At 38.7% G+C, this 21,661-nt stretch overlaps 1 protein-coding gene across 1 annotated transcript in view; it reads right to left on the bottom strand.

Moving 5' to 3' along the window:
* Positions 1 to 21,661, bottom strand: part of ADAM23 (ADAM metallopeptidase domain 23) — a 160,975-nt gene that overhangs the window by 9,515 nt on the left and 129,799 nt on the right. Inside the window, exons 15-23 of the mRNA XM_064586977.1 lie at positions 19,420 to 19,519; positions 16,101 to 16,172; positions 15,282 to 15,371; positions 13,936 to 14,016; positions 7,868 to 7,918; positions 7,091 to 7,154; positions 5,272 to 5,377; positions 2,397 to 2,516; positions 918 to 1,086 (exon numbers count right to left, since the gene is read on the bottom strand). Coding sequence (XP_064443047.1) covers positions 918 to 1,086; positions 2,397 to 2,516; positions 5,272 to 5,377; positions 7,091 to 7,154; positions 7,868 to 7,918; positions 13,936 to 14,016; positions 15,282 to 15,371; positions 16,101 to 16,172; positions 19,420 to 19,519 — 853 coding nt within the window. The remainder of the gene's footprint in view (positions 1 to 917; positions 1,087 to 2,396; positions 2,517 to 5,271; positions 5,378 to 7,090; positions 7,155 to 7,867; positions 7,919 to 13,935; positions 14,017 to 15,281; positions 15,372 to 16,100; positions 16,173 to 19,419; positions 19,520 to 21,661) is intronic.

The raw sequence follows: 21,661 nt of genomic DNA, 5'->3' as shown, positions 1-21,661 counted from the left end.
CAAATCCATGCTCTAAATCACTAAGCTATACTGGCTCCACTTATAAGCCTAGGATTCAACCAAACCCAAAACTCTAAATAGTCACTGGGCATGTCTTTCTTAGGCCTCTCTACCTTGTTCTACTCCACATCATCTGCTAGCTATATTCTGAATTAGGTTTACCTTCACTCCAGCATCCTCCTTTTACATTATCACTCTCAATTTTCCCATGTCTCTTTTTTTCCGTTTCTAAATTCTATATAAATTTTTGAAATATCTTTTTTTTACTAAGCCAATTTAAATAATTATTAAAATTTGTTTCTAGATATTAAGCCTAGGTTTGCCAGGAAGCGTCTGCCCAACCACTTCATAGAATGGAGTGTTGTGTAATTCATTCAACTAGAAATGTAGTTCATAGAATTACAATTACATGCAGGTGTGAGTAGAGAAAGCATCTTCTCTTCAGCTGGCAATGGTCTGAGCATAACCATACGACTTGAAACATGTGAATTCTATCAGTGATCCAAACCCTAGTCTATGTGATCTGGCACATACAGATGCTCAGTATACGTGCTGAGTGGCTAAAAGGGAATTACTGAGGGGACTAAAGTTATTTTGAATGGTACAAAGTAATGCATAGGGGGTCTATAACTCTTTTAGGAACCGTATCAATTTTCTTCCAACTCTTTAGATGTCAAGCTATAGACAACGTGGCGGATACAATAGCCAGTGATAAAAGAAACAACAAAATAAAACCATATCAATACATATGGGTACTATCCTTAGCAGATAAGGATACTAAGGAAATCATCATAGTCAGGGCATAAATACTGGCAACACTCACAAAAGGAAAATGGCTGGCATGAAAGTCTGACCACTGTGAACTTTCAGGATGCCAGACAATAAAGGTTTGAACCGGAACACAGATGCTTACTTACCCCATGGCCTGAACAGACTTTACCCTTGGAATCAAGTGGGCAGCTACTCATATTCAGGGCCTGAATCTGTAGGCACTTCCGATCTAAACACATCATGGATGGACCACACGGCGTTCCATCTTCTACATAGCCCACATCTGTATCATCATCTAAAATCACATGAGCACCACTGAAAGGAGAAAGATATTCATACAACCATTAGCACTGTAGTTAGAAAGAAAAGTCAACATGAATGAGGCTTGCTCTTCATGAAACTAAAGAGGCTGTCAGCGGACATGGATGGCTCCTAGCATTTCTCCACTTCTACCTTCCTTTCCTTTTCCTCCACTTTCCCAAAATAAAAGAGCACATTGACAGGAAATACCTTTCATTGTCATTATTGTATTGCATGCCATCAAGAAAAACTGTCATTTATTCCAGGAAGGGTCTTAGAATTGTCTTCAGAACAATTTAAAAGAAAAACACAGGGGATCCTGGGTGGCTCAGTTGGTTAAGTGTCTGACTCTTGGTTTCGGCTCAGGTCATGATCTTATGGGTCGTGAGACTGAGCCCGGCATCAACTGGCTCCGTGCTCAGCGGGGAATCTGCTTGAAGATTCTCTCCCTCTGCCCCTCCCCCAATGTGCATGCTCTCTGTCTTTCAAACAAATAAATGTCTTTTTAAAAAAATAAAAGAAAAATACAGCAATCATTTGACCAAGAGAACATTATTCAACTTGTTTACCCAATAAATTTCCTAAATTTTGTTCAAAAAATTTTTGCATTTTTCCAAATCTCATATTCACTCACATAAGATGAAGGTCTGCTAATCTAAGGATACTACAGATAAAAGTTTGCAGATGCTAATGGCAATTCTGTAAAAGAATCCCAGAAGTGTTTCAGGCAACAACAGTACCATTTGAATGAAAGCGTAGCATCTTAGAATTATGACTACTTTGAAAGGAACAATACTTATTTGGAATATAACATGACTCCCTAGATTAAAAAATAAGCCTCATAATCTCTGTGCCTTGTACTCACAGATAATTGGACACCAAATGCTTGCCTACAGTATAAATAATATTTTAATAAATACGTTCTGTATGTGATTGACTATTAAACCATCTTCTAAGCCAGAAATATGTTACACAAAGTAAAGCTTAAACTTTTTTTATCATAAAAAAATAAAACACATAGTGTTCAAATAGTGACCTATTCCAATGCTCAAAGCTTTAATCATGGGTCAAAATGGATACTGTGAGTCTACTCAATGATCATCATTACAAAGAATGTCCCTTACTAATAAGTGGCCTGATTTTTGAGCAAATGTAATTTGCAAATAAATATACAACTTTGTTTTTTTAAAATAACTCTAAACATGAAAGGAGATCATAAAATCAAAGTCAACATTCCTCTTGTGAGAAATAGAAAAATTTCGCTTGATTTTTCTGAATTTGTAGTTCTCGTGATTCATTAGGTTTTCAAACATTTAATATATTACCTGCAGTCAATCACTCGGCCTTGATGATAGAAGGAAGTTGGGATGATCTCACCCTGGAGTTGACCAATACGTGGAGCTCGAGTAAGATTGGTACAGAGTAAAAACCCACAGAACACATCACTGAGCATGTTAAATAAAAACAGAAACAGAACAGGACAGGAGGAATCAAGCTCAACATAATCAAAACTATTCAGTCCACATATATTCAAAAATTGAAAATATTTTCTCTCCTCCTAAATAAAAACGTGTGTTCAGATATTGTTGGTTGGCTATGACCCCCATCCTTCCTTGCTAACAGGATCACAGTTTGTCTGGGTAGCAACATACCCAGCCCCGAGGGACTGATCATGACTGGTCGAAGCCAGTCGTGGCACCCCCGGACCCCTATAACCACTTTCCTAGCCATCCCACTGTCCTGCCTCAAAGGACACTAGAGCTCAAAGTGGCCGCTGGATGTTGAGATGTGAGGAAAAGCCAGCTAGGAAGTTGCTGGGGAGAATGTTACTTTCTGGACAAGAGGTTAGAGGCTGACGGGAGAAAACCTTTTGTTCCGACTCCCACACTGCCTGCCTTTGCATGTGCGGCCTTGGCATCCACCTTGCCATAGCGAGCTCCCCAGCAGCAGGATACACACTCATCATGCTAAGCATTCCAGAGCACAGGGGAGAAATCATCTGGGTCCTTAGTCACACTGTTAAATGACTCAGCCCCCATGAAAGCAGCTATCTCCATCCTCTCTGTTAAGTAAACAATGAGCTCCCCCTTAAAAAAGGTCAAGGAATTGAAATGGCACAACAAAAAAAAAAAGAGAGAGAGAGATCCATGTCCAATAAATGCATGAAAATGTACTAAGTTCCACTGGTAATCAAGGAAATGCAAATCAAAACCACAATAATATAGCAGTTTATACCCACCAGAATGGAGAAAAGTAAAAAGTCTGATAATACCAAGTGCTGGTTCAGTATGTGATTCCACAAAATTCTCATATGCATATTATTGGTGGTTGAGTTTGCTGGCACACCCATTTTAGAAAATCGTGACATCATCTGGTGGCACTGAAAATACACATACCCTCTGACCTAGCCATTTTTCTTCTAGGTATAGGACTTAGAAGAGTGTCCACGAATGTGCACTAAGTTACATGTACAAGAATACCCATGGCCCCGTCGTTCCTAACAGCCAACACATGGAAACAACCTAAATGACCATTAACGCAGAGTGGAGAGCTACATCATGGTATGTGAGCATGAATACAAATGATAAATAGTAAAACCAATGAACAATAAATATGAAGAGTGACACACACCATGCAAGATGCTTAAAATGCTGAACTTAAGAGGCAAAATACAAAATAATACATGAAGTATGATTCCCAAATGCTATACCAAACTTTTAGGCAAAATGTATTGTTTAGGGAGGAAAACCGAGGCAGCCAAACTCTAAAAGGCAAGAAAGTAATTGTCACAAAAGTCAGGATGATAGTACCTCCAGGAGCAAGATGAGGGCACCTTGTGGGGAAGGATACATTTTCTGGGATGCTGCGAGTTCTGTTTCTTGATTCAGGTAGGGGGTGACATAGGAGGTCATGTAATAATTATTTGGCAAGCTGTATATTTGTGTATTATTCACGTTTCTGCTTATATGTTGCATCTCCCAATATTTGAACATTTCAGAAAACACGCATTAATTTTCTTTAACTCAGTGGTGGTTGGATATTCTGTTACTAGATAGTCAAAAGCTATCTTTTATACAATGATCCAATCCAATGCCTCCCAAACTTTTTGAAGGGACAAAGACACAGAGAAATGATCAGGTTTGTCTAGGACATTAAGCTAATGAATGAAGCTAATGAAATCCAGGTGTCCAACCACATGGATTTTTAATACTTTAGGCCCCACTTCCTTCAGGTCTCTGTTACCTCAGAAAGAGGATCAATATTTTGGAACATCTGTGCCTCACTCGTGAGACATGAGGTAGGAAGTTCTATTCTATTATTTTGGTTTAATTTTAAAGAAACTATGGTCAAAGATTTGTTGCCTCGTCAGCCTCATCCACCATCAAAGGCTTCATGCAAAAGCAAAGTTTCATGAAACACAACAGAGAGATCATTAACTAGAAAAATGAAACTTCTTTAAATCCTTGCTCTGCTTCAGAATTGTGAGAATCCTCGTTGTTATGGAAGGGTAATGAAGGAAATTTGGCCCATAACTTGATGGTCTCATAAATCCATGTCATTGAGTTAACCTTAATAAACTATTAAATCACAATTTTAATGTTCCTCGACTAATCCAGGGAAAATATTACCAATGTACTCTGAAAATATGTCATTTCCTGAGTAAAGATGCCTCCGGAATGCACTAACTAGATGCTTTATAGAAGGGGGAAAAAATCTGATAAGGACATTAGATGTTTAATTAAATCAAATGGTATTGCACTCACGGAAAAATCAAAAATATATATTACTTCATTTTGAATTGTCCCCCAAATATATACAGTCTACATATTTTGCTTGTAGAGTTCTGTGTATAGTAGGACATTCATAGGCCATATGTTCCAGCAAAAGTAGAAAATTAAGACCTAATAGCACTTTATAATACCTTAGCAACGTGTCTTTTCAAAATAAGCATCAAGTAAAATACAACATATGAGACATGTTCTGAAGTTTACAGAAATGTTGTGAGTCTATACCACAGTTAACAGCTTGGTCCACAGCAATTTGCTTCTAGATATACTAACGTATTTTTTGAAATACATACTGTAAAATTTTAAATAGTTGAGTATTTATTAAAAATCAGTAACATTTATTTCGTGCTCAATTTACATTTGAATCAGGGCTTCCAAATCACTCATCGTGCCCCCAAAGCTGACCACTCACTGTTTGCTGCACTGGATCCATCGGTCTCTGTCCCTCCCGCAGTTTCCCTTCTCCGAGCCTTCTGTGTTTAGCTTTTCGTAACAGAACTTGTCAGACCCGGAAGCCTCTTTTGGAGAAGAGCACAGGAAGACAATGTGTTTTAGCTGTCTTTGTTATGCACAACCAGCAGCACCAATTGTAAATGTTTAACTACTGGTTCTCCAGAAAAAGAAAAAAAGAAAAAAATCCCCACTCTTAGCATTTGCCAATTTCCATGGTGTAAATACCATCGTGTCAATTTCCATGGTGTAACACATGGCTAATTTCAAGCTATCAATGTGATGGCAACAGGCTTCTGAAATTCCTCAAAACCTCACACTTGGCTCTTGCAAGCTACTCCAAGACAGCTCCCACACGCTGCTGTTTTTAACTTGAGAAACAAACTGATTTCAATTCTTGTTGGTGGGTTTGAGGGAGAGAGGGAGGGAGGGAGGAAGGGTCATCAGCAGGAATTAGGGAAGTGACACTTAGAAAACGAAGAAAGATTCTTAGGCCTGTTTTACACAAGTATTAAAAGATACTATAAAATCTTAGGCAATTAAGATTTTATGTCGACACTTGGGTTTTGGTATTTAAACCTTTTAAAAGACAAATATGCCTCTATTATCTTTCCTCTTTCAAAACTGAAGCACTGACAGTAAATCTTTCAGTTACATGATATTTGCCAAACACTGAAATCACTCCTGCAGGCGCTCTGTTATCTCGTGTGCTTTTCTTTTCTCCGGCGACCCAGTCTCAGCCAGCAAGACAGACCCATTTCTCTCTGCTGTGGTCTGGACCCCATGAACTGAAGATTAAAAGGACAGGCACTGTAAACGTCAGGAAGAGAGTAAGTGCATTGGGGCGCCTGGGTGGCTCAGTCAGTTAAGCATCTGCCTTCAGCTCAGGTCATGATCCCGGGGTCCTGGGATTGAGCCCCTTGTCATCAAGGCTCCCTGCTCAGCAGAGTCTGCTTCTCCCTTCCCCTCACCCCTGCTCATGCTCACTTGCTCTCTCTCTCAAATAAATTTTTTTAAAAATCTTAAAATCTTTAAAAAAAAAAACATTTAGGGACTGTACTGAGAGCCAGGACCATGTTCCCAAATCTCTGGGTCTGCACCTCAGGAAGGACCTGCATTTCTTCCTTTCAAATTGAGATGATAAAACTACAGAATTTTTAAAAGTAAGTCTGGTACTTCCCTGAGGTAAAGGAACAAAAGGCTAACCTGAGGGATAGTGGTTAAACCCAAGGTAGAGAATGAGAGTGATTCACACAAGTGGCTAGATAATAATGTGACAGCCACACTGAACCCAATCCTTGTAGGTGCATGTGACATCCCCTCTCTGACAGCCCCATCACTGTGTGACACGGCTTGGTTCTGATGACAAGTCCCCAGCTTCAACAGCTCTTTTCTGTGGTTTTTGTGACTGAGATTCACAGTTCTCTTTATTCTCACCCTTTTCTGGATTTTTTTTAAAAACCATCACTTCAGGGGCGCCTGGGTGATGCAGTCAGTTAGCATCCAACTCTTGGTTTCGGCTCAAGTTGTGATCTCGGGGTCATGGGATTGAGTCCCGCATGGGGCTCCCTGCTCAGCATGGAGTCTGCTTGAGACCCTCTCTCCCTCTCTCTCTGCCCCTCCCCACTTTCTCTCTCTCTAAAATAAATAAATAAATCTTAAAAAAATACAATAAAATAAAAACATCACTCCAAGCTATCCATGTCTTCAGCGACACTGGCAGAGCAGGATAATACCCAGAGAAACCATGTGCAATCACCAAGCAGGAAAACGCGACTTACTTGGCCCCCACACGTGCTGACATTGGTTGTCCCGGGTCTTGCACTCCCCATTGTAACAGCGGCCCTGGGGACAGGGACAAACGTTAGGAGGCCCATGCAGCCAGTTCCCTTGTCCCCAGATCTGCACTGCAAGGTCTCCTTTTGTTGTTATTTGGATTAGTTGATTTGTTTTTTCACTCCATACCCTAATATTTTCACAGTGAAAATAAAAATCACAAACATCTTAAGGGAAGCACAACAGACAGTTAAATTCTGAAACTCAGAACAGACCTCAGAGTACAGCTCTTTAAGTCAAAACTAATCCCCTGAAATTTTAAATTTTATGGAAAACAAACGTTGGTACACTTCCTTGGGCGATTCCAAAATGATTTTTAGCTTCTTTGGGGTATGAATGTTACATTATAACATGGCTTCAGAAAAGACAAAACCCACATCATCACATACGATAGCACATTATAACAGTCATATTTTCCCATTAGAGGCTGATGTTATTGAAAGATGGTCACAACTCAGTAAATTAGATTCCTAATTCTTTAGTCATTATATTTTTTCTTTGCCCTCAATCTGGACAATTTGTCACCAGAGTTAAATATCATACTAGATTTAGTATTTAATATGCCATGAAGCAACATGGAATTAGAAGTCCATTGCAATAATGTATGGTTCTTTGAGTTGCGATTTCCCTTTGAAGATATATTCATCGGAAAGGAAAAAAAAAAAGAAACCTCACAAACTAGTCCTTTTAAAATTAGATTGAAAACTTATAGCCCAGCATACCTGATTTTGATTGCATGCATATCCATCTTGTTTATGAAGGTTTGGTGGGCACTGAAAAATACAATGTTTTTCATTAATGTTCAACATAAGTACCTTCACCTTATGTGTATAACATATAAATATGCAAAAAAAAAAAGCAAGCATGGTGAATATATAATTGGGAATGTCTAGAAAAACATGAGTAACCCCTTAAGTAGGTTATCCAAACTACTTCTTCTATTATTGGTAAAAATAATAAATTCATCCATGCAGTGAGTACTTTTTACTTCTCCATTTTCCATGAGGTGGACTAAAGTAGGAACTTACATTCACTTGCTTACAGAGTCAAAAGTAGAAGGAATTAAAACGGACAACGAAGGGCATGAATCAGCTTGTTATGTAGGAGTGGACACATTTGGGAACTAACTCACAGGACCTTTCTCAGCCCTGGGAAGTGTCAAATCTGCATTCGACACCCCTGACACTCACCTCTAGGCCACATTATTGAAAAAGAAGAAATAGTCTCTCAACTCAATGTGAGTGCTGCATCTCCATTATGTCCCTGACCTCTCCAACTACAGACGTGCTACTAGAACAATTGTGATGGGATGGTTATTTCTTTTTCCAGGTCTGTTTATCAAGTCATTGTTTAAAAGTACCCTTCATTTCCCCAAAAAGTTACTCTGAATGAACTAAAACTTTTACTCTCGGGGCGCCTGGGTGGCTCAGTTGGTTAAGCAACTGCCTTCGGCTCGGGTCATGATTCTGGAGTCCCGGGATCGAGTTCCACATCGGGCTCCCTGGCTCAGTGGGGGGTCTGCTTCTCCCTCTGACCCTTCCCCTCTCATGCTCTCTGTCTCCCATTCTCTCTCTCAGATAAATAAATAAAATCTTAAAAAAAAAACAAAAAAACTTTTACTCTCTATGCATTTTATTTGCCACATTTGAGAGAGCTGAAAACGGTTCAAGTCAAAGGCTCTAGTACAGTGTTCAAAGCAAATATGCAAAGAAAAAGCAATATACAGGGAAAGCAAGTGAGTAAGAAACGGTCTTCGCCTTCTCAGTAAAGGACTGTTCTGCTTTTCCCATTGGTCAGGTCCCAAACCATGAAGTTATCCTCTGTCTCTCCTTCTCTCACATCCTCCTTCCAGTCTGTCAACCAATCCTACTAGGCCTACCTTCAAACTAGAATCACAATCTGACCACTTTTCTCCATCTCCACTGCCAACCCCCAGTCCAATCCGCCATCATCCCTCACCTGAATTATGCAGCAGCCTCCAACTGATTGCCCTGCTTCCATCCCCATTCAGCTACTGGAGTGTCCTTCTAAACACATAAATCCCATCGTGTTGCTCCTCTGCTCGATGGCTTCCCAACATACTCAATGGACGTCAAAGTTCAACACAATCCACACTTTGCTGTCCCCCCAACTCCATCCTCTCTCTGACCTCATCCCTGCTCTGCCATGCCTGAGCTGACTCTCTGCCAACGTGCCAGGCATGCTTCTCACCCCATGGCTTTGCCCTTGCCCTTCCTTCGATCTTCCCCCAGGTTTCTGCACGGTTTGCTCTCAAAAACTGTAAGACCTCCCATGTTGGCATTCTCCGTTCCCCATTTCCTGGTGTTTTCCTTCCCCGTAGAACTTATCACCTCATATTCATATACGTTACTTATTTGTTTGTCTATTGCCCCCATCCCACACACGCAGGGGTTGTATGCGTGGTTCCCTGCTGCCACCCTCGCAGCTGGAACAAAACCGGGCTCAATTATTATTGAGTAAGTGCTCAATTACTATTGGCTAACTGGATAAATAAATGAATGACCCATGCAGACACAATTAAGTTACTCTGTTCTGGGGCGCCTGGGTGGCTCAGTTGGTTAAGCATCTGCCTTCGGCTCAGGTCATGATCTCAGGGTCCTGGGATGGAGCCCCCGCATCAGACTCCCTGCTCAGCAGGAAGTCTGCTTCTCCTTCTCCCTCTGACCCTCCCCCGCCTCATTTGTGCTCTCTCTCAAATAAATAAATAAAATCTTTTTTTAAAAAGTTACTCTGTTCTGCACATCTCAAGCTGTTTATCAAGTTCACTACAGAAAGGTAATAGAACTAATTTAGAATTCGCAATTGCTAAGAAGCACTAACTTAAAAGGAACACTTTGAGATAAAATGCTTTGGTTCTACATCTTTCTAAAGAATAACTAACTTTCATATAAGCCTTCATTCACTATAGCTTTTCAATCAATCGGATGGTGACCACTCAAAGGACATAAATTATCAGCACCAAAACCTGGCCTACTTGGGCCAGTAGCATAGAAACAGATCCTCGTGGGCTCCTTCATCCACCCAAATCCAGTCCAGATGCAATCAGTATCTTATTAATCAACTAACAGTAATTATTCACTTACTCCGAGATGAATACAATCACATCGAACAAAAATGCAAAAGAAATGTTGGTACTAGAATAGGTATATCAGGGTCTAAAATTAATTTATCACAGTTGACTTTTGTGATGTTTCAATAAAAAAATTTTTTGTAGAACTCTTTACTAATTAAAAAAAAAAAAGCCCTGATTATAAACTGTTACAGCTACATGCAAGATTTCTCTTTTTTTTTTATTTTTTAAAGATTTTATTTATTTTTCAACAGAGAGAGAGACAGTGAGAGAGGGAACACAAGCAGGGGGAGTGGGAGAGGGAGAAGCAGGCTTCCCGCAGAGCAGGGAGCCCGATGCGGGGCTCGATCCCAGCACCCTGGGATCATGGCCTGAGCCGAAGGCAGACGCTTAACGACTGAGCCACCCAGGCGCCCTACATGCAAGATTTCTAATCAATTTATTTTTAGTTTAGGCTAATAAAAGCAAGTTGCTTATCACTGAAATGTTTAACATGGGGAATTATGGAACGTCTTACATTCTCTGGGGACATTTAAAACAGAAGAACCATACTGCTCGCTTCGGCAGCACATATACTGAAACAGAAGAACCATAAATCTGTGTGCTTTATTCTACCTGTGAGTAGAGCTCTAGATTCGGTCTCTAAATGCCCTCCCAGCCCCCAGTTTCAGGCTGTGCAGGAAAGTTCACAGAAGGCAGCCTTCAACAGTGCAGTAGCATTTAAATGTGCTTATTTTTAATTGTGTTATACCACCCATATAGATGGCATCTTTTATAGTGCCAACAAGATACATTTCCTACATTTTTCAAAAATACCTTTATTATATCATCCAGTATCGTTTGCCAAGGATTTCTCTCAGTTGCACAAGTATTGTTTATTCTGTGATAAACTGTGAATTTAAAAAGTAGCTCAAAGGCATCAGTAAAGGCTAAGATCAAAATTAAGCAAAGACTGAGATACGAGGCATACAGTCATAATGTTGCCAATGATGCTGATTCTCAGAGACGCAGAGATTCTCTGAGATCCCCTTTTTCCTAATCATAATTAGTATCAATTAAATTCAAGGCTCACTGCCTGTTACAAAGCAGAAGAATTCTGGGGGATCCTAACTCCCTCTACTCCGATTATCTATTTCAGGCACATTCTGGTCATATAAGGAAATTATTGCTAAAAGAACATGCTATTCTAATATGCCACTTAGAAATTAATTTAACAGCGCAATTTTCACCTTACATACATACATGAGGCAAAAGGAACGTTTTAGGGCACCTGGGTGGTTCAGTCAGTTAAGCGTCCGACTCTTGATTTTGGCTCAGGTCATGGTCTCAGGACCCTGAGATCGAGCCCCGCATCAGGCTCCACGCTCAGTGCAGAGTCTGCTTGTCCCTTTCCCTCGCCCCCACCCCGCTGCTTGCTCTTGCTCACTCCCACTCCCTCTGTCTCAAATAAATAAATAAAATCTTAAAAAAAAGAATGTTTTAAAAATTTAGACACTGGAATATTAAGTTGAACATAGAGCCCTCATTATAAAAGCCTTATTTCCAGTAAATTCTATGGCAATTCAGGAATTAAAGGCTGAAATGAAAATACTGTACTTCGAAAAGAGCTGAAACACAGAACCAAAACCATATATGATGGGTATAAGAATAGTAGTATTCTACAAAACTAAAAATATAACTCAGTGAAACAGTATACCAGGATTGTCACAAAACATAAAACTTGGCATAAAACACAAAACCCACAATTCTAACACTCCTTTTACTATATTCTAGGAAAATTGCAAAGAAACCCATTTACATATATAAATAGAAGAAACAGATATGCATAAAAATCAATAAAGAATAGCCTGAACATATTTCACTGTATCACATCCTTAAAAGGGTCCCTTTGAATTGCATCTCAGAAAATACACATCAAGAGCTTCCAAAAAGGTTAGTTAGAAACCTTTGTCTCCCTCCCCTCTTGTTTTTTCCCAGTGAAGGGAACTCAGGGTACCTCCAGCTATTCTGCTGCCACACTCCATTCCCCCTGAGGCAGGTAGAGTGACCGAATGACTGACAAACCTGGGAAGAATTACTGGCCCTTTGGCTCCGTTCTGCCATTCTTCTCTTGCCTACTCACATAAATCATACTACTCTCGCTGCTCCTCCAACACATACAAGACAACGGCCCATCTCTGCAAGGAGAAGTCGCTCCAGACCCACTTTGTCAATAACCTGTTCCTACAACCTGAATCTAGGATCTATAAAGAGCTCATTTAGTTCTCACACTAAGTTATGGCTTCCAACTTGGCCATATTCAATACGAAAAATAGTATTTTGACCGCCAACTGTACTCTGTTTATGGGGAGTCCCTTAGAAACCATAATACCTGGCAACAGATAACTCCATTATTTCTGGGCAATTTATCCTAAGGAGCGAATCCTGAACGAGAAATATGCATAAAGAAAAGATGTTCACTGCCATATTAATTACAATAATGAAAAACCGCCAACAACCTAAATATCCACCACTGGATAACAAGTCACTAGTCAACTGATGAATCCACATGACGGATTCTCGTGCAATTGTAAAAAGGGTATTTATAAAAACTGAGTAATAGTACAGGAACATGTTTTTGAAGTCATGTCAGAGAAAAAATAAAAGTAGAATGAAATCCAAAATTCTTACCTATTCCCTAACTGCCTTGATTCCTGACTTCCTCTTGATTTTTTCCCACTACTCTCCAGTAATCCCCGCTTTCATTCCATTTCTTGAAGAAGCCAAGCTTCCTAACTCGCTGTTTTCTGACTAGCTCCTTCTGTGCTTTTCTACTTAAATGCCAACTCCTCCAGGAAAATACACCTGAGCACCCCACCTAAAGCCCCCCACCCCATATCCCACATCACCTTACATTACACTTAGCACTTAGCACCACCGGTTTTTGTTGACTTATTTCTCCACCTGCAGAATGTAAGTTCCGTAATTGCAAGGACTTGCCTATCTCGTTCCCTACCATATCCCAATATTTATAGCAGTGCTTGGCACACAGCAGGTGCTCAACAAATGCCCATTTGAATGAAAAATGAAGACTTAAAATAATGTGATATAAATTTTTAAAACATAAAAATTGTATAAAAAAGGAATCCTAGTAGGCAGCATTAATTATGTTATAGTAATTTTTAATGTGAAGAAGACCACACCAAAGCATATGGGGCATGATGCTAGGACAATGTAAGTGGGGGAGAGTTGGAGACAGAACCGAGAGATGTGGACACCTGCTCCCGATCCCTCTTCAATCAGAGCAATGTTCCTTGTTCTCTGCTATGGTGGGCATCCTATCAATTTTTTCTTAGAAGAAAGGACTTGGTGGCTTAAAAATGTTTGCAAACAGTACATTAATTCTTCATCAGTGTGAATATACTATTTTAGATGTGGGGACGGAAAGAAAAATCAGTTTGCTGGGTAGAAACCATATAAAGGGAACTAATTAGGAAGGGGAAATTTGGAAGAAAAAAGAGATCTAGGTCCAGGAAACACAATAAATGTTCCTAAAATAAAGGCATAGTGGAGATCTAGAAATTACTGGAAAACAAAGTAAAACAAAACAAAAAACAAAGAAACCAAATCATATTCACACATGTAGCCCAATTGAAAGCTTTCCACTGTGTACAATATTTGCAAGTAAAATGTATTATTTAAAAACTCAGTTTGTCATACCTGGCCAGAGTCTCCAGTACAATATTCAGTAATATCACATGCATTCACAGCATCCCGACATTCATACCCTCGTGGCTGAAACTGCAAATCAAAATTCAATATTAGGAGCTAGTGTTAATTAGTATTTCAAATAGCTAGCATTGTTATATTCACCAATAATTCAGGCACTCTCTCATAACCATTACCAAACTCTTTATGAATTAGCAAGATAGTTGCAGAATAGAGACAATGCCCAGATACCACTCTCTGTAGTAAATATGAATCATTAACCAAGGCATTAAATGTTCAGATTTCAAAACCCACGGTTTCAGAGTATTACTTTTGGAAAACAAGGTAATGGCAATTATGTAAAGAAGACAGAGTAGTATGGTTTAAAACAAAAGAGCAAATCACTAAAATATAAACATTTAAGATCTCTCTGAAGATTGAATATACACACCCAACCTTCACTAATTGAACCTATTAGCTTGGATCTTAATCTTGCTTTAGCTAAATATATACAATCAAATTTCAGTGAATTCATATGAACTCCTTTCAGTGACACCAATCACACTGAGGGGGTGGGTAAAAGATGAAGGAAAAAGACCACTGATGTCAAGCAATTTATAATCTGGTGGGGAACATAAGGCAACTAAGCTAGTATCTTAAAATACCATAATGCTTAATACCTCTTTGTATTGAATAAAATAATAAAATCATGTAACCTTATGGTTATAAGGAATATTAGAGGTTTAGTAAATGAGAAAAAGGAAGATTTAAAAAATGACTTTTCAAAAATTGACTGGAGATTCTACAGAGGGAAATGAACTGTGTCCATACACACATAAGCTGTATATATACACATATAAATATACACACATAGATTACCTCTTTATCCAGCTTTCTTGCCTCTATAGGGGATTTTAAACCCAAGCATAAAAAATGTGAGCACTAGGTTTTAGGTTCATGGTCCAAAATAAATGTACATATACATAGTAATAAATTTAAAGAAAAATATTATAAGTAGGTCATATTATTAAAAAGACCACAGAAATTGTCCCTCTTCTATTCAACCATTTAATGTGGTTCTCATCTGCATTAGCAGGACAACTCTCAATGTTTATTTTGGAAGGAGTATACGTATATTTTCTTAAGGAGGCATTGAAAGATAGGATAGTTGATAGTGCATCATAGTAAAGGTAAATGCTTTGACCCACAGAATTTAGGTAGCTTTGTTGATTCTACAAAATTGCGAGGCACATGGTTAATCAACAAATGTGTGGCAAGCTCTACAAATACTGTTTTCGCATTGAGAGATGTAGCTAACATGTCGATGAAAAGGAAGGCGAAAGTGTCAGTTGACTCACGAGACATGAGGTATTGTTACAGCACGGCCCATCGCTGCAGTGGGCCCCGTTGGAGAGAGAGCATTTCTTACAGCACAATCCGTAGCATTCCTAGAGGAAACACTTCACGTGAGTAAGTGAGAAAGCTTATAGGCTGGTCATTCAACCCTCTCTCCACATGTGACTTATAATCCACACGAGGAGACTTATACAATAACAAGCAAATATTTCAGTAAATAATCACTTTAAACAATGATAAAATTCCTTCCTGCCATATTTTCCAGCAAAGTATGATCTTCTGTGAGAGGGTTTCTCTACCAAAAAGTAAGCTTATTTCTTAGCAAGCTGCTCACCTTCAGTTAGTTCCAATACATTCTTAAGACTCTTATCTAGTTTCGGATTTTTAAAAATATTTTATTTTTAAGTAATCTCTACACCCAACATGGGGCTTGAACTCACAATCCCAAGATCAAGAGTCACGTGCTCTACTGACCGAGCCAGGCAGGGGCCCCAAGACTCTAACTAGTTTTATAAAGACAAAAATAATACATACCATGGAAAGACTATTTCATGATTTGGTAAAATTTGAATGGGATGAATATGAGCTATGAATTTTTAAGAGGTAGGAGATTTGATTAGAAGAACCCATTAGGTTTTTTTCAAACAAGGCCATAAGGACATGATTAATTCTAACATGTCTGAGCTGAGATTAAGCATTGATGAGAGAGATGAGAAAGAAAGGCAGTAAGACCACAGAGAAGGACCCTGTAGGCTTCTCACTATTCTTGTTTGCTCTGGGGAGGAGCCGTGTTGAAGGTAGGAAAGATCTCTTATACCTACCACGTGTAAACCACAGTCACATTCCTCTCCAGCCTCCACGTATCCATTTCCACATTCTGTGGGCTCAAATAGCTAAAAGAGATTAGGAAGAGAAAGGAAAAACGTTTTAATTTATCACAGAAAATCAACACACCAATAGGGCCACATACATGGTCCTATAATCCGCTACCATGTGAAATTCTTCTGTGATCTGTTGTTAATGGCATCTTACAAATGATGTCTTTGTGGGTAACACTGTTCACTTATTAATAACACTTCTAAAAACCATATTCCAAATGGGGTACTATTTCTTGGAGGATTCTCTGGAGGTGGGCTCCAGAGATGACCTCTACCATTAGAATTACTTATTAATGGAAATAAGCTGTCAAAAGGAATAGATTATTTATCATATTTGCTAATGGAGCTAAGATGCAATGCTAAGACTCACAGATATCTAATTTACTGACTTATCTTCAGGCAGCTGAGAAAACACAAAAACTGTCAAAAAGATAAAAATGTTTCAGTCACAGCCAAATGTAACAAATACAATCAAGGAAATGCAAATAAGCGTAGAAAAGGTCCTGCTGGAAATCCATGCCCATCATTCGCATTGAAAAGAAATCTGCACTGTCTAAAGCATATTAAATAAACGTGCAGACATATGCACGGATGTATAGAAATCTCTCAGTCATTTCTGGAGCAATGGAAGAGTCAGATTTCTAGAATAATCCACTCTACTAGTGCTATGAACTTGCTTGCCAGACAAACTATATTGCAACCAATTGTGGAGGCAGTTGAGTGTTTATGAGAAATATTTCTGTTTTCCCTTAGCTGGGGCAAGATCTCCCTATGCATGCCCATCATTCTTGGATGAAGACTGGAACAGCACATTCCAACCCAAATGCTCAGAGACAGGAATATGAGAGGGTAAGAGAGATTCCTCCTCCAGCGACCCCAAGGAAGGGTTGCCTTCCACCGAGTCCATCTGAGAAAGACCCGATTCTCCTTCCACTTCCAGTAAGGAAAAACTCTTACTCAAAGCAAGAAAGTTTTCCAGCATATTTGGGTGAGACTCCACCATAGGAAAGTCCAATAAGTGAAATCAACAGTCCTGATCTCTGTGGTATTTTATCAGCAGGCAGGAGAAAATGGAAATGGGAAGCTCAGACTGGAACATGGCTAGCACTTTCCTATCAGTCCTCACATGGAACCAGCTGCTAGATCTCACTCTTAGGAGCCTTCTTCCATCCAGCGACAGGTGGAAAACATAGCAGGTGGGAAGGGTCCCACAGTGCAGAAAAGAGGCATGCAGATAATGTGGAATATAACATGTAAACTATGCATGCATACATTCATTGACTAAAAGCACTTGGGGAAAAAAAAGCCAATTCTTTGATACATACATACAAACTATTCCACTAGAATCCATAGAGGCTTTTAAAGAAAAATCATTCTGCCATGTAGGTTAAAAAAAATCCATATTTACTAACTTTTAAAATTGAGGATATATCGTTATATTCATTTAGTTTCCAAGTTATCAGAATAATTTTCTTCCTACTCACAGGCAATTACAGAAATCTAATGATGGATCCTTCCACACACACTAGAAACCTTAGGACTCAGTGTTGTGCTCTCAGGCACAATGCTTCTAATTGGCTGGTGAGATGCAAGGCAGGTGAAATTAGTCATGTATACTCCAATTCATAAATGTCAGCAGCTTATGTCAATCATTACTACTCATTACCCCCACTTTGAACACTTCGAAGTTTTCAGCTTCCTGTTGCACTGAGATCAATGTCATGAAAGGCAGGCGGCTGGATTTAATGGTGCAAGGTCACTTTAAAATTCCCGTTTCTTTTTCTGCAGACTCACTGAGATTTTATACAGATGTCAGGCATCCAACTACCATCCCCTGACTACAGGGGTATCACTTAATTATGAGGCTAGGAGTAAATTATTCTGTCAGTTATCCACATTAGTCACTGATTTTTTTTCTGAAGGTTAACATGATTTCACTGCTCTCTCAATTCATAGAGCATTAAACATTTTGTACAGCAAATGGACTACATTTGACTTATGAAGTAGTATTTTCAAAAGAAATATGAGGTGTGCAATGTTAGAGTTTCTATACCATCTGCTAATTAGCAGCAATCCTGTCTTTTTGTCTGTTGACGATTCATTTCCAAATACGCTACTAGAGGTCCACGGTCCCTTACGCAAATGCTTTGTAGCCAGTGAGTTTGAAAATTCTGGCTTTGCTAGATTTTAGAAAAGTATGATACATTTACCATGTTCTATGTAATAGCCCTAAGGGGCCTGGTGCACACCCTATAATCAAAAACATTTCTATTTCTGCAGTAATACTTATGAATATTTACACTATGAGGGGTAATAAAGGTTTTCAGTCCAAGATAAGTTTTACTGCCTGACGTGTTTTCTGCAAACTCATAAAAAAGACTTGCAATTCTCAGAGCTTTTTGAGTTAAGGAATTATGGATAAGGATTGTGACAATGTATATATGAATCCTGATGAAATGCCAGTCAACACCATGGACCTACCCACATAAAGAGACTATATAATAAATAATAAATACATAAATGTATTTATGAGATCCATAAATACTTGGGGCTATTTTTTGGCTAGCTGATATTAGTAATGCTTCCTGTCTAGGAGAATAGACCACTTAAAAAGGAAAAAAAAAAAAAAAAGCCAGGAAACTAGTTATACTCTTAGAGAGAATATCAATGGAAAATGGATTTTTCTCAGAGGAACAGGTTAAGCAATATATCTTAATCTAAACCACAATCTCTAAGCAGCAGGATGAAAATCCTAACATGTAAACTTCAAATATATTTTGAAATGTTTGTTTCTTTGTTTGCAGAACAAAGTGGGAGGGCTACAGCTCGCACTGAAAAATCAGAGATTCAAAGCAGCAAAACTATAGTTTTATCATTCATTTAAACAGGACCAGACTTCAACATGATAATGGCTTTTATGACTAAATATTAATCTGATTGACAAATCCCCTCCTCCCCAAAAAGACCTGTTTTCCAAGACAAGTATCTGACATTTGGCAGTGTTCCGTTGTAAAAAGATATGTCTTTTTGCATCTCATTTTATTAAGTCACGGAGCTACTTTTCAACATTTCACAAAGAGTAAAATGCAAGAATGGCGTTTAAGTCTTTTCCCATAAGAGATTTGTGACTGGATTCTGAGCAGATCTGAGTTGTACATGATTTCAGACGCTAGTGCTTTCATGAATGTTATGTACATTAAACAAATGTCTTAGAAGCAAAAAAAAAAATTAAAGAAATAATTACACTTTCTGAGTTACTAACCTTTGTCGGCCTGTTGAAAAGACAGGCTCCACCCCCTCTCTGTAAAAAGTCTCTATATTCCAAAATGCTGCACTTTGAGAACTTTCGGGAATGGGACACCCTGAGAAAATAAAGAATCAATTATGTAAATAATTTACCAAAAGCAGGCATCAGAGAAGAAAATTAAAACCCTTGGATTAGAACAACAGGTTCACTCTGGATCTAGATGATTCCACACAGGTTATGACAAGGCATTTATGTTCAAATTGCCAAATAAGTATGTGTGGTAGAATTTGTAAAAATAGATAGTCAAAGAAAACCACATATTGGGGCCAGGTTATAACCTCCTCAGCAACCAAGCCCTTCCGTGCCTGGGCCTGGAAGAGTTTTGGAAAGCTTATCACAAAACTTCTCCACCTAAGCTATATTTTAAAGTGTGGTCATTTTTGTTTGCTCTCAGTAAAGGCAAGCATTTTTTGCCTCTGTCCTGAATAAAAGATGCAAAGGAACCTACTAGATTTTACTTTGGAGGAAAGAATTGTGAGGGTCAATCTATTAAAGATTATATAATGTGGACTTCAGCAACACCAATGAGGCAAACAAGGAAATCAAGGAAAGAGAAGTATTATACTATATATATATACACATACTATATATATATACATATACACATACATGTATATACATGAATATATATACACATATATGTATATATGTTTTTAGCACATATACACTCGGTAAAAACAGAATTAGGGTAAGCTCCTTCTGAATTAGAATTAGATAATAGCTTTTTAGGCTCAACCTGAAATATATTCATGACTTAGGAATATGATATGAGCCTCTTTGTGATTTAATTAATCCAATTACTATCTCTATGTCAGTACCTGGGGAGATATTATACACACGGTCAAAGTTAAACTGAATCATACACACTGATTCCTTGGGCGTATTTGTTATAGTACTTGATTTGAGAGCGACAGGCCACGGATTCTAGGATGTAATCCTAAAGTTTCTTGTACCCTGATGCATGAGGGTAGTATATGGAAGTAGGAAAAGTTTTTGTCATTGTTGACAGTGATCTCTTAAAGGAACTATGTAGAAATGTATACTTGAGAAAATATATATATATATTAGCTTTAAATAGTTTTATTCTATCCTCTGGGTGGCCAGTCCAAAAATCCATTTAGAAATTGGGAGTTTAGAAGACAGAAGGTGCCTCCCTATAGAAGCAATATTATAAATGGTGTTACCTTCCTATAGTAGTCCGCAAAAATGCTGTTTAAGCCATAATGTTACTAAACTATGGTAGAACAGTAAGGGGAGAATGAAAGTCTACAGTTTCAGGTTTAAACTACATTTCTAGAAACATGTTCTAAAGCAGCAGGTAGAATGGCTGACTCTCTCTGCAATCCCTCATGATCACACTCCTCTTTTCCACCAGGAGCAGGACTCCTGGTGGGAGCGTAAAGAAGGGACTCTGTACAAGGAGGTCAGAGCCTCTGGCCACTGGGGCTCCTCAGGAGACGGAGAGGACCAGAAACAGGCAATGTATTGAGCAGATCTCTGGCATGTGCAGAAGAAACAGGAGAGATGCTGGGTGAGACAACCTCTTACGTCTAGTAGGAGTAGGCTCTAGCTTAGGGAGCCTTGGGTCAATGGCTCCCACAGGGGCAGGGGCTGGGGGATGGGGCGGGGGCAATGTTTCCAGGCCTTGGTTCACAGACACCAATAGCAGCTCCGGGGCAGTGACTCTAGTTCTCCAAGTATCCTCACAAGAAGAGAAGAGATAGGTGAGAAAATGTTCAAATGTCTATCAAGAGATGATACCTAATTTAGACACAATAAATCTGTCTTAATTAAAAAAAAAACTATATGGATTATATAAGCAGTATAGTACAATTTTTACTAGAGCAAACATATCTATTTGCGAGTTCCTTAAAATATAAATTGATGACAAAATGGACTTTCACTGACTGCTCCAGGCAGACAACCAGCTCTTAGTCTAAGTGCACTAAAAAATTAATGTATCTACTAAACTTAGAAGCATTTAATAATGGGCTTCTTTTAAAGGTTAATAGAAATAGAAGTTGTTACTATATTTTGCTCTTATCAACATTATAAAAAATTAAAATATAAGGTGAATCAGTCCTTTCTTTTTTAAAATATCAGATAATTAATGATTGGATTTATACTGAGTGCTGAGCCTAAAAGATCAGTACCTGAGAGACAGTGTATCTAATTATATGCAGCAATGTCAGTGAAA

Source organism: Mirounga angustirostris, unplaced genomic scaffold (genome assembly GCF_029215605.1).
Source record: "Mirounga angustirostris isolate CCGP_5_RB_7025 unplaced genomic scaffold, mMirAng1.0.hap1 SCAF_3, whole genome shotgun sequence".
Taxonomy (NCBI): domain Eukaryota; kingdom Metazoa; phylum Chordata; class Mammalia; order Carnivora; family Phocidae; genus Mirounga; species Mirounga angustirostris.
Note: the sequence above shows the minus strand (reverse complement) of the source record. Positions and strands in the feature narration are given on the sequence as shown.